We start from the raw sequence: 12,446 nt of genomic DNA, 5'->3' as shown, positions 1-12,446 counted from the left end.
ATAATGACTTCATTCAAGGCACCCTTGACAGGCCAATATGAAAATAACTGATGGCCGATAAGCCTTCTAGGTTCCTCTAGATTCCTTACTCTGCTGCCTTCACTGTGTTCCTAGCTCTTGAACCAGCAATTATGTTCCAAGACAATGTATTACTTGTCCATCCATGTAAATCCAAAGAGGGTGTTTCCCTCAGTTTTACCCTAAGCTAGTCTCTTAAGCATAGGCTGGGGAAACTGGGCTAAATGGGTATTAAAATAAAGGTATCATATATCACCATCATATGAACATGGCAAAACACATCATAAATAAAGAATTTTACTTCTTTAAGAAAAAATACTTCTACTCAGGTATAAACTATTCATTTCTGCAAAGAAATGATTTATCTTTTTTTTTTTAAACATCTTTATTGGGGTATAATTGCTTTACAATGGTGTGTTAGTTTCTGCTTTATAACAAAGTGAATCAGTTATACATATACATATGTTCCCATATGTCTTCCCTCTTGCGTCTCCCTCCCTCCCACTCTCCCTATCCCACCCCTCCAGGCTGTCACAAAGCACCGAGCTAATATCCCTGTGCCTTGCGGCTGCTTCCCCCTAGCTATCTACCTTACTACGTTTGTTAGTGTGTATATGTCCATGACTCTCTCTCGCCCTATCAAAGCTCATCCTTCCCCCTCCCCATGTCCTCAAGTCCGTTCTCCAGTAGGTCTGCGTCTTTATTCCTGTCTTACCCCTAGGTTCTTCATGACATTTTTTTCCCTTAAATTCCATATATATGTGTTAGCATACGGTATTTGTCTTTTTCTTTCTGACTTACTTCACTCTGTATGACAGACTCTAGGTCTATCCATCTCATTACAAATAGCTCAATTTCATTTCTTTTTAAGGCTAAGTAATATTCCATTGTATATATGTGCCACATCTTCTTTATCCATTCATCCGATGATGGGCGCTTAGGTTGTTTCCATCTCTGGGCTATTGTAAATAGAGCTGCAATGAACATTTTGGTACATGACTCTTTTTGAATTTTGGTTTTCTCAGGGTATATGCCCAGTAGTGGGATTGCTGGGTCATATGGTAATTCTATTTGTAGTTTTTTAAGGAACCTCCATACTGTTCTCCATAGTGGCTGAACCAATTCACATTCCCACCAGCAGTGCAAGAGGGTTCCCTTTTCTCCACACCCTCTCCAGCATTTATTGTGGCCATTTATGATGGCCATTCTGACTGGTGTGAGATGATATCTCATTGTAGTTTTGATTTGCATTTCTCTAATGATTAATGATGTTGAGCATTCTTTCATGTGTTTGTTGGCATTCTGTATATCTTCTTTGGAGAAATGTCTATTTAGGTCTTCTGCCCATTTTTGGATTGGGTTGTTTGTTTTTTTGTTATTGAGCTGCATGAGCTGCTTGTAGATTTTGGAGATTAATCCTTTGTCAGTTGCTTCATTTGCAAATATTTTCTCCCATTCTGAGGGTTGTCTTTTGGTCTTGATTATGGTTTCCTTTGCTGTGCAAAAGCTTTGAAGTTTCATTAGGTCCCATTTGTTTATTTTTGTTTTTATTTCCATTACTCTAGGAGGTGGGTCAGAAAGGATCTTGCTGTGATTTATGTCATAGAGTGTTCTGCCTATGTTTTCCTCTAAGAGTTTGATAGTTTCTGGCCTTACATTTAGGTCTTTAATCCATTTTGAGCTTATTTTTGTGTACGGTGTTAGGGAGTGATCTAATCTCATACTTTTACATGTACCTGTCCAGGTTTCCCAGCACCATTTATTGAAGAGGCTGTCCTTTCTACACTGTACATTCCTGCCACCTTTATCAAAGATAAGGTGTCCATATGTGCGTGGGTTTATCTCTGGGCTTTCTATCCTGTTCCATTGATCTATCTTTCTGTTTTTGTGCCAGTACCATACTGTCTTGATTACTGTAGCTTTGTAGTATAGTCTGAAGTCAGGGAGCCTGATTCCTCCAGCTCCTTTTTTCGTTCTCAAGATTGCTTTGGCTATTCGGGGTCTTTTGTGTTTCCATACAAATTGCGAAATTTTTTGTTCTAGTTCTGTGAAAAATGCCAGTGGTAGTTTGATAGGGATTGCATTGAATCTGTAGATTGCTTTGGGTAGTAGAGTCATTTTCACAATGTTGATTCTTCCAATCCAAGAACATGGTATATCTCTCCATTTCTTTGTATCATCTTTAATTTCTTTCATCAGTGTCTTATAATTTTCTGCATACAGGTCTTTCGTCTCCTTAGGTAGGTTTATTCCTAGATATTTTATTCTTTTTGTTGCAATGGTAAATGGGAGTGTTTTCTTGATTTCACTTTCAGATTTTTCATCATTAGTATATAGGAATGCCAGAGATTTCTGTGCATTAATTTTGTATCCTGCTACTTTACCAAATTCATTGATTAGCTCTAGTAGTTTTCTGGTAGCATCTTTAGGATTCTCTATGTATAGTATCATGTCATCTGCAAACAGTGACAGCTTTACTTCTTCTTTTCCGATTTGGATTCCTTTTATTTCCTTTTCTTCTCTGATTGCTGTGGCTAAAACTTCCAAAACTATGTTGAATAAGAGTGGTGAGAGTGGGCAACCTTGTCTTGTTCCTGATCTTAGTGGAAATGCTTTCAGTTTTTCACCATTGAGGATGATGTTTGCTGTGGGCTTGTCATATATGGCCTTTATTATGTTGAGGAAAGTTCCCTCTATGCCTACTTTCTGCAGGGTTTTTATCATAAATGAAATGATATTTCATGTCGAAATTATCGACATTATCGACAAAATGAATTTTGTCGAAAGCTTTCTCTGCATCTATTGAGATGATCATATGGTTTTTCTCCTTCAATTTCTTAATATGGTTTATCACATTGATAGATTTGCGTATATTGAAGAATCCTTGCATTCCTGGGATAAACCCCACTTGATCATGGTGTATGATCCTTTTAATGTGCTGTTGGATTCTGTTTGCTGGTATTTTGTTGAGGATTTTTGCATCTATGTTCATCAGTGATATTGGCCTGTAGTTTTCTTTCTTTGTCACATCCTTCTCTGGTTTTGGTAGAAATGATTTATCTTAAATCATCACTTTAACAAATATGACCTTTTTCTTTTAAGACACACGAGTATATTATTTCAGCAACAACAAACTTACTCATCATTGTCTTCTGTAGTAGATTCCTTTCTTTCGGTTATACTGAGGTGATTCCAGTTTTTCCTCTTTCCTATATGTGTGCAATAAAAAGAACGTAAAGTTAAGGCAAAAACTGTCAAATTTTAAATAGAATTTAAATCACCAACTTTTCAATAGAAAATAAAAGGGTTGACAAATGAAAGAAGAGTAGGTAAAGAAAAAGTATCCTGAAATTTGTTACGAGAAAATTTTTTCACTATTGTGGATAACTTTTCAATAGGTAGTTTGTTTTTTAATTTGCCAGTCTCCTAATGTTTTATTCATGATTACATTATATAGAAGAAATAATCTTTTGAATAAAATTTCCACTGGGGCTTGGTATATTAAAAAGAAAAACTAGATAAACCCACTTTGATAATATAATTAGTTTAAAATACATTAGTTTTTCATCAAATATTTTCATGAGGAGGGACCTTCAAGATGGCAGAGGAGTAAGACATGGAGATCATCTTTCTACCCACAAATACATCAGAAATACATCTACACGTGGAACAACTCCTACAGAACACCTACTGAACGCTGGCAGAAGACCTCAAGTTTCCCAAAAGGCAAGAAATTCCCCATGTACCTGGGTAGGGCAAAAGAAAAAAGAAAAAACAGAGACAAAAGAATAGGGACGGGACCTGCACCTCTGGGAGGGAGCTGTGAAGGAGGAAAAGTTTCCACACACTAGGAAGCCCCTTCACTGGCAGAGACAGGGCGTGCCGGGGGTAAGCTTCGGAGCCACAGAGGAGAGCACAGCAACAGGGGTGCAGAGGGCAAAGCAGAGAGATTCCCGCACAGAGGATCAATGCTGACCAGCACTCACCAGCCCAAGAGGCTTGTCTGCTCACCCGCCAGGGCAGGTGGGGCTGGGAGCTTCGGCTTCGGCTTCAGAGGTCAGATCCCAGGGAGAGGACTGCGGTTGGCTGTGTGAACACAGCCTGAGGGGGGCTACTGCACCACAGCTAGCTGGGAGTCCAGGAAAAGTCTGGAACTGCCTAAGAGTCAAAAGACCATTGTTTCGGGGTGCGCGAGGAGAGGAGATTCAGAGCACTGACTAAATGAACTTCAGAGACAGGTGCAAGCCACAGCTATCAGCCCGGACACCAGGGACAGGCATGAAACACTAACGCTGCTGCTGCAGTCACCAAAAATCCTGTGTGCAAGCACAGGTCAATATCCACACCCATGCCCCAGGGAGCCTGTGCAGCCCACCACTGCCAGGGTCCCATGATCCAGGGACAACTTCCCCAGGAGAACACATGGCATGCCTCGGGCTGTTGCAGCGTCATGCTGGCCTCTGCCACCACAGGCTCACCACACATTCTGTACCCCTCCCTCCCCACAGCCTGAGTGAGCCAGAGCCCCCGAATCAGCTGCTCCTTTAACCCCCTCCTTTCTGGGTAAAGAACAGATGCCAGAGGGCGACATACATGCAGAGGCAGGACCAAATCCAAAGCTGAACCCTAGGAGCTGTGCGAACAAAGAAGAGAAAGGGAAATTTCTCTGTTCAGCCTCAGCAGCAGCGGATTAAATCTCCACAATCAACTTGATGTACCCTGCATCTGTGGAATACCTGAATAGACAACAAATCATCCCAAAATTGAGGCAGTGGACTTTGGAAGCAACTACAGACTTGGGGTTTGCTGTATGTGACTGACTAGTTTCTGATTTTTATGTTTATCTTAGTTTTTAGCACTTGTTATCTTTGGTAGATTTGTTTACTGATTTTGCTGCTCTCTTCTTTTTTCCTAATTACCTTTCTTATTTTAATAATTAAAAAATTTTTTAATTTTAGTAACTTTATTTTATTTCATTAAAAAAATTATTTTTTCTTACTTTCATTTTTTTCTCCCCTTTCTTCTGAGCTATGTAGCTGACAGGGTCTTGGTTCTCCGGCCGGGTGTCAGGCCCGAGCCCTGAGGTGGAAGAGCCGAGTTCAGGACATTGGACCACCAGAGACCTCCCAGCCACACATAATATCAATCAGCGAGAGCTCTCCCAGAGATCTCCATCTCAACACTAAGACCCAGCTCCACTCGATGACCAGCAAGCTACAGTGCTGGACACCCCATGCCAAACAACTAGCAAGACAGGAACACAACCCCACCCATTAGCAGAGAGGCTGCCTAAACTCATAATAAGTTCACAGATACTCCAAAACATACCCCTGGATGCAGTCCTGCTCACCAGAAAGACAAGATCGAGCCTCATCCACCAGAACCCGTCCCCTCCACCAGGAAGCCTACACAACCCACTGAACCAACCTTACCCACTGGGGGCAGACACCAAAAACAATGGGAACTAAGAACCTGAAGCCTGCAAAATGGAGACCCCAAACACAGTAACTTAAGCAAAATGAGAAGACAGAGAAATAAATACACAGATGAAGGAGCAAGGTAAAAACCCACCAGACCAAACAAATGAAGAGGAAATAGGCAGTCTACCTGAAAAAGAATCCAGAGTAATGATAGTAAAGATGATCCAAAATCTTGGAAATAGAATGGAGAAAATACAAGAAATGTTTAACAAGGACCTAGAAGAACTAAAGAGCAAACAAACAATGATGAACAACACAATAAATGAAATTAAAAATTCTCTAGAAGAAATCAATAGCAGAATAACTGAGGCAAAAGAATGGATAAGTGACCTGGAAGATAAAACAGTGGAAATAACTACTGCAGAGCAGAATAAAGAAAAAAAATGAAAAGAATTGAGGACAGTGTCAGAGACATCTGGGACAACATTAAACACACAAACATTCGAATTCTAGGGGTCCCAGAAGAAGAAGGGAAAAAGAAAGGGACTGAGAAAATACTTTTAGAGATTATAGTTGAAAACTTCCCTAATATGGGAAAGGAAATAGTCAATCAAGTCCAGGAAGCACAGAGAGTCCCATACAGGATAAATCCAAGGAGAAACACACCAAAACACCTATTAATCAAGTTATCAAAAATTAAATAAAGGGCTTCCCTGGTGGCGCAGTGGTTGATAGTCTGCCTGCCGATGCAGGGGACGCGGGTTCGTGCCCCGGTCCATGAAGATCCCACATGCCGCGGAGAGGCTAGGACCGTGAGCCATGGGCGCTGAGCCTGCGCGTCCGGAGCCTGTGCTCCGCAACGGGAGAGGCCACAACAGTGACAGGCCCGCGTACCGCAAAAACAAAACAAAACAAAACAAAAATTAAATACAAAGAAAACTATTAAAAGCAGCAAGGGAAAAGCAACAAATAACATACAAGGGAATCCCCATAAGGTTAACAGCTGATCTTCCAGCAGAAACTCTACAAGCCAGAAGGGAGTGGCAGGACATATTTAAAGTGATGGAAGGGAAAAACCTACAACCAAGATTACTCTACCCAGCAAGGATCTCAGATTTGATGGAGAAATTAAAACTTTACAGACAAGCAAAAGCCAAGAGAATTCAGCATCAGCAACCAGCTTTACAACAAATGCTAAAAGAACTTCTCTAGGCAGGAAACACAAGAGAAGGAAAAGACCTACAATAACAAACCCAAAACAATTAAGAAAATGGTAATAGGAACATACTTATTGATAATTACCATAAATGTATATGGATTAAATGCTCCAACCAAAAGACACTGGCTGAATGGATACAAAAACAAGACCTGTATACATGCTGTCTACAAGAGACCCACTTCAGACCTAGGGACACATACAGACTGAAAGTGAGGGAATGGAAAAAGATATTCCATGCAAATGGAAATCAAAAGAAAGCTGGAGTAGCAATTCTCATATCAGACAATATAGACTTTAAAATAAAGACTATTACCAGAGACAAAGAAGGACACTACATAATGATCACAGGATCAATCCAAGAAGATGATATAACAATTGTAAATACTTATGCACCCAACATAGGAGCACCTCAATACATAAGGCAAATGCTAACAGCCATAGAAGGGGAAATCGACAGTAACACAATCATACTGGGGGATTTAACACCCCACTTTCACCAATGGATAGATCATCCAAAATGAAAATAAATACGGAAACATAAGCTTTAAATGACACAGCAAACAAGATGGACTTTATTTATATTTATAGGACATTCCATCCAAAACCAACAGAATACACTTTCTTCTCATGTGCTCATGGAACATTCTCCAGGATAGATGATATCTTGGGTCACAAATCAAGCCTTGGTAAATTTAAGAAAACTGAAATCATATCAAGTATCTTTTCCAACCACAATGCTATGAGACTAGATATCAAGTACAGGAAAAAAATGGTAAAAAATACAAACACATGGAGGCTAAACAATACACTACTAAATAACCAAGAGATTACTGAAGAAATCAAAGAGGAAATCAAAAAATACCCAGAAACAGGGCTTCCCTGGTGGTGCAGTGGTTAAGAATCCACCTGCCAATGCAGGGGACATGGGTTCAAGCCCTGGTCTGGGAAGATCCCACATGCTGTGGAGCAACTAAGCCTGTGCTGTGTTCCACAACTACTGAGCCTGTGCTCTACAGCCCACGAGCCACAACTACTGAGCCCATGAGCCACAGCTACTGATGCTTGTGCAACTAGAGCCTGTGCTCTGCAACAAGAGAAGCCACCGCAGTGAGAAGCCCATACACCACAACGAAGAGTAGACCCTGCTTGTCGCAACCAGAGAAAGCCTGCGTGTAGCAACGAAGACCCAACACAGCCTAAAATAAATAAAATAAAATAAATTTTTTAAAAAAGGTTTTAAAAAACATGAAGTTCTAAACAAAAAAACCTAGAAACAAATGACAATGAAAACACAATGACCCAAAACCTATGGGATGCAGCAAAAGCAGTCCTAAGAGGGAAGTTTAGAGCAGCACAATCCTCCCTCAAGAAACAAGAAAAATTTCAAATAAACAATATAACCTTACACCTAAAGCAATGAGAGAAACAAGAACAATAAAACCCCAAAGTTAGAAGAAGGAAAGAAATCATAAAGATCAGATCCGAAATAAATGAAAAAGAAATGAAGGAAACAATGGCAAAGATAAATAAAACTAAGAGCTGGTTCTTTGAGAAGATAAACAAAATTGATAAACCATTAGCCAGACTCATCAAAAAGAAAAGTGCAAAGACTCAAATCAACAGAATTAGAAATGAAATAGGAGAAGTAACAACTGACACTGCAGAAATACAAAGGATCATGAGGGATTACTACAAGCAACTATATGCCAATAAAAGGGACGACCTAGAAGAAATGGACAATTTCTTACAAAAGCACAACCTTCTGAGACTGAATCAGGAAGAAACAGGAAGTATAAACAGACCAGTCACAATCACTGAAATTGAAACTGTGATTAAAAATCTTCCAACAAACGAAAGCCCAGGACCAGATGGCTTCACAGGCAAATTCTATCAAACATTTGAGAAGAGCTAACACCTATCCTTCTCAAACTCTTCCAAAACATAGCAAAGGGAGGAACACTCCCCAACAAATTCTACCAGACCACCATCACCCTGATACCAAAACCAGACAAAGATGTCACAAAGAAAACTACAGGCCAATATCACTGATGAACATAGATGTAAAAATCCTCAACAAAATACTAGCAAAGAGAATCCAACAGAACATTATAAGGATCATACACCATGATCAAGTGGGGTTTATCCCAGGAATGCAAGGATTCTTCAATATAGGCCAATCAATCAGTGTGATACACAATATTAACAAATTGAAGGATAAAACCATATGATAATCTCAATAGATACAGAAAAAGCTTTTGACAAAATTCATCACCCATTTATGATAAAAACTCTCCAGAAAGTAAGCATAGAGGGAACTTACTTCAACATAACAAAGGCCATATATGACAAATCCATGGCCAACATCATTCTCAGTGGTGTAAATCTGAAACCACTTCCACTAAGATCAGGAACAAGACAAGGTTGCCCAATCTTACCTCTATTATACAACACAGTTTTGGAAGTTTTAGCCACAGCAATCAGAGAAGAAAAAGAAATAAAAGGAATTCAAATTGGAAAGGAAGAAGTAAAATTGTCACTGTTTGCAGATGACATGATACTATACATGGAGAATCCTAAAGATGCTACCAGAAACTACTAGAGTTAATCAATGAATTTGGTAAAGGAGCAGGATACAAAATTAATGCACAGAAATCTCTTGCATTCCTATACACTAATGACGAAAAATCTGAAAGAGAAATTAAGGAAACACTCCTATTTACCATTGCAACAAAAAGAATAAAACACCTAGGAATAAACCTACCTAAGAAGGTAAAAGACCTATACTCAGAAAACTGTAAGACACTGATGAAATAAGTTAAAGATGATACAAACAGATGAAGAGATATACCACTTGATTGGAAGAATCAACATTGTGAAAATGACTATACTACCCAAAGCAATCTACAGTTTCAATGCAATCCCTATCAAACTACCAACACCATTTTTCACAGAACTAGAATAAAAAATTTCACAATTTGTATGGAAACACAAAAGACCCCAAACAGCCAAAGCAATCTTGAGAAAGAAAATCGGAGCTGGAGGAATCAGGCTCCCTGACTTCAGACTATACTACAAAGCACAGTAATCAAGACAGTACGGTACTGGCACAAAAAACAGAAATATAGATCAATGGAACAGGACAGAAAGCCCAGAGATAAACCCATGCACACACGGTCACCTTATCTTTGATAAAGGAGGCAAGAATATACAATGGAGAAAAGACAGCCTCTTCAGTCAGTGGTGCTGGGAAAACTGGACAGCTACATGTAAAAGAATAAAATTAGAACACTCCCTAACACCATACACAAAAATAAACTCAAAATGGATTAAAGACCTAAATGTAAGGCCAGACACTATCAAACTCTCAGAGGAAAACATAGGCAGAACACTCTATGACATAAATCACAGCAACATCCTATTTGACCCAACTCCTAGAGAAATGGAAATAAAAATAAACAAATGAGACCTAATGAAACTTCAAAGCTTTTGCACAGCAAAGGAAACCATAAACAAGACCAAAGGACAACCCTCAGAATGGGAGAAAATATTTGCAAATGAAGCAACTGACAAAGGATTAATCTCCAAAATATACAAGCAGCTCATGCAGCTCAATATCAAAAAAACAAACAACCCAATCCAAAAATGGGCAGAAGACCTAAACAGACACTTCTCCAAAGAAGATATCAGATTATCAACAAACACGTGAAAGGATGCTCAACATCACTAATCATTAGAGAAATGCAAATTAAAACTACAATGAGGTATCACCTCACACTAGTCAGAATGGCTGTCATCAAAAAATCTACAAACAATAAATGCTGGAGAGAGGATGGAGAAAAGGGAACCCTCTTGCACTGTTGGTGGGAATGTAAATTGATACAGTCACTATGGAGAACAGTATGGAGGTTCCTTAAAAAAACTAAAAATAGAACTACCATATGACCCAGCAATCCCACTACTGGGCATATACCTGGAGAAAACCATAATTCAAAAAGAGTCATGGGAGAAGCAGCTTCTCAACTCCTCGAGTCTCTGTCTGCTTCGGCCTCCTCGCCTCCTCTCCAGCCTCCACCATGTCCATCAGGGTGACCCAGAAGTCCTACAAGGTGTCCACCTCCAGCCCCCGGTCCTTCAGCAGCCGCTCCTATACCAGTGGGTCGGTGCCCACATCAGCTCCTCGGCCTTCTCCCGGGTGGGCAGCAGCAGCAACTTCCAGGGTGGCCTGGGCACCAGCATGAGTCTGGCTTGAGGTTATGGCGGGGCCCTGGGTTTGGGGGGCATCACAGCTGTCACAGTGAACCAGAGCCTGCTGAGCCCCCTCAAGCTGGAGGTGGACCCCAACATCTAGGCCATGCACACCCAGGAGAAGGAGCAGATCAAGACTCTGAACAACAAATCTGCCTCCTTCATCGACAAGGTGCGACACCTGGAGCAGCAGAATAAGATTTTGGAGACCAAATGGAACCTCCTGCAGCAGCAGAAGACAGCCTGGAGCAACACAGACAACATGTTTGAAAGCTACATCAACAACCTCTGGCATCAGTTGGAAACCGTGGCCCAGGTGAAGCTGAAGCTGGAGGTGGAGCTTGGCAACATGCAGGGGCTGGTGGAGGACTTCAGGACCAAGTACGAGGAAGAGATCCAAATGCACACAGACATGGAGAATGAATGTGTCATCATCAAGAAGGATGTGGATGAAGCTTACATGAACAAGGTAGAGCTGGAGTCCCACCTGGAAGGGCTGACTGAATAGATCTACAGGCAACTGTATGGAGAGGAGATGCAGTCGCAGATTTCTGACACCTCCGTTGTGCTGTCCATGGACAACAGCCACTCTCTGGACCTGGACGGCATCATCGCCGAGGTCAAGACCCAGTATGAGGATATCACCAACTGCAGCCAGGCCGAGGCTGAGACCATGTACCAGATCAAGTATGAGGAGCTACAGACATTGGCTGGGAAGCACGGGGATGACCTCCATCACACGAAGACAGAGATTTCTGAGATGAACCGGAACATCAACTGACTCCAGGCTGAGATTGAGGGCCTCAAAGGCCAGAGGGCTTCCCTGGAGGCTGCCATTGCTGATGCTGAGCAGTGTGGTGAGCCGGCCATCAAGGATGCTCAGGCCAAGCTGGCTGAGCTGGAGGCCGCTTTGAGAACTGCCACGCAGGACATGGCACAGCAGCTGCATGAGTACCAGGAGCTGATGAACATCAAGCTGGCCCTGGACGTGGAGATTGCCACCTACCGCAAGCTGCTGGAGGGCAAGGAGAGCCGGCTGGAGTCTGGGATGCAGAACATGAGTATCCACACCAAGACCACCAGTGGGTATTCAGGTGGACTGACCTCAGCCTACGGGACCCCTCGCCTCAACTACAGCCTGAGCTCCTACCAGTCCAGCTTGGGCTCTGGAGGGGGTTCTGGCTCCTTCAGCTGTACCAGTTCTAAGACTGTGGTTGTGAAGAAGATTGAGACCCATGATGGGAATCTGGTGTCTGAGTCCTCTGACGTCCTGACCAAGTGAAAGCCTCCTGCGATCCCTCCCAGCCTCCCCACTCACTTGTTCCTGCAAGAAGGAGTTGTGCGAGGGAATGTCAGAACCAGAGACCTGAGGCTCAGCCCCGTCCTTAGCCCACCCCGGGGGAAGTCAACTGCCTGGGGCTCCCTATCTTGCTCACGCCCCCAACTAAAAGCCAATCCAAGCGTAAAGCTTCAGCTGGCTCTGCCAACACACACACACACACACACACACAAGAGTCATGTACCACAATGTATATTGCAGCACT

General features: G+C 41.7%; 1 protein-coding gene and 1 pseudogene across 2 annotated transcripts in view; one reads left to right on the top strand and one right to left on the bottom strand.

The window, feature by feature from the left end:
- Positions 1–12,446, bottom strand: part of ITGB3BP (integrin subunit beta 3 binding protein) — an 89,875-nt gene that overhangs the window by 32,934 nt on the left and 44,495 nt on the right. For both annotated transcript variants that reach the window (XM_029228620.1, XM_029228621.1), the window contains exon 4: positions 3,158–3,227. In XM_029228620.1, the coding sequence (XP_029084453.1) occupies positions 3,158–3,227 (70 nt within the window). The remainder of the gene's footprint in view (positions 1–3,157; positions 3,228–12,446) is intronic.
- On the top strand, positions 10,716–12,184 carry LOC114898690 (annotated as a pseudogene).

Source organism: Monodon monoceros, unplaced genomic scaffold, assembly GCF_005190385.1.
Source record: "Monodon monoceros isolate NGI ecotype Baffin Bay Population unplaced genomic scaffold, NGI_Narwhal_1 Super_Scaffold_18, whole genome shotgun sequence".
In the NCBI taxonomy this organism is placed as follows: Eukaryota; Metazoa; Chordata; class Mammalia; order Artiodactyla; family Monodontidae; genus Monodon; species Monodon monoceros.
This window is presented reverse-complemented; position numbering and strand designations above follow the sequence as displayed.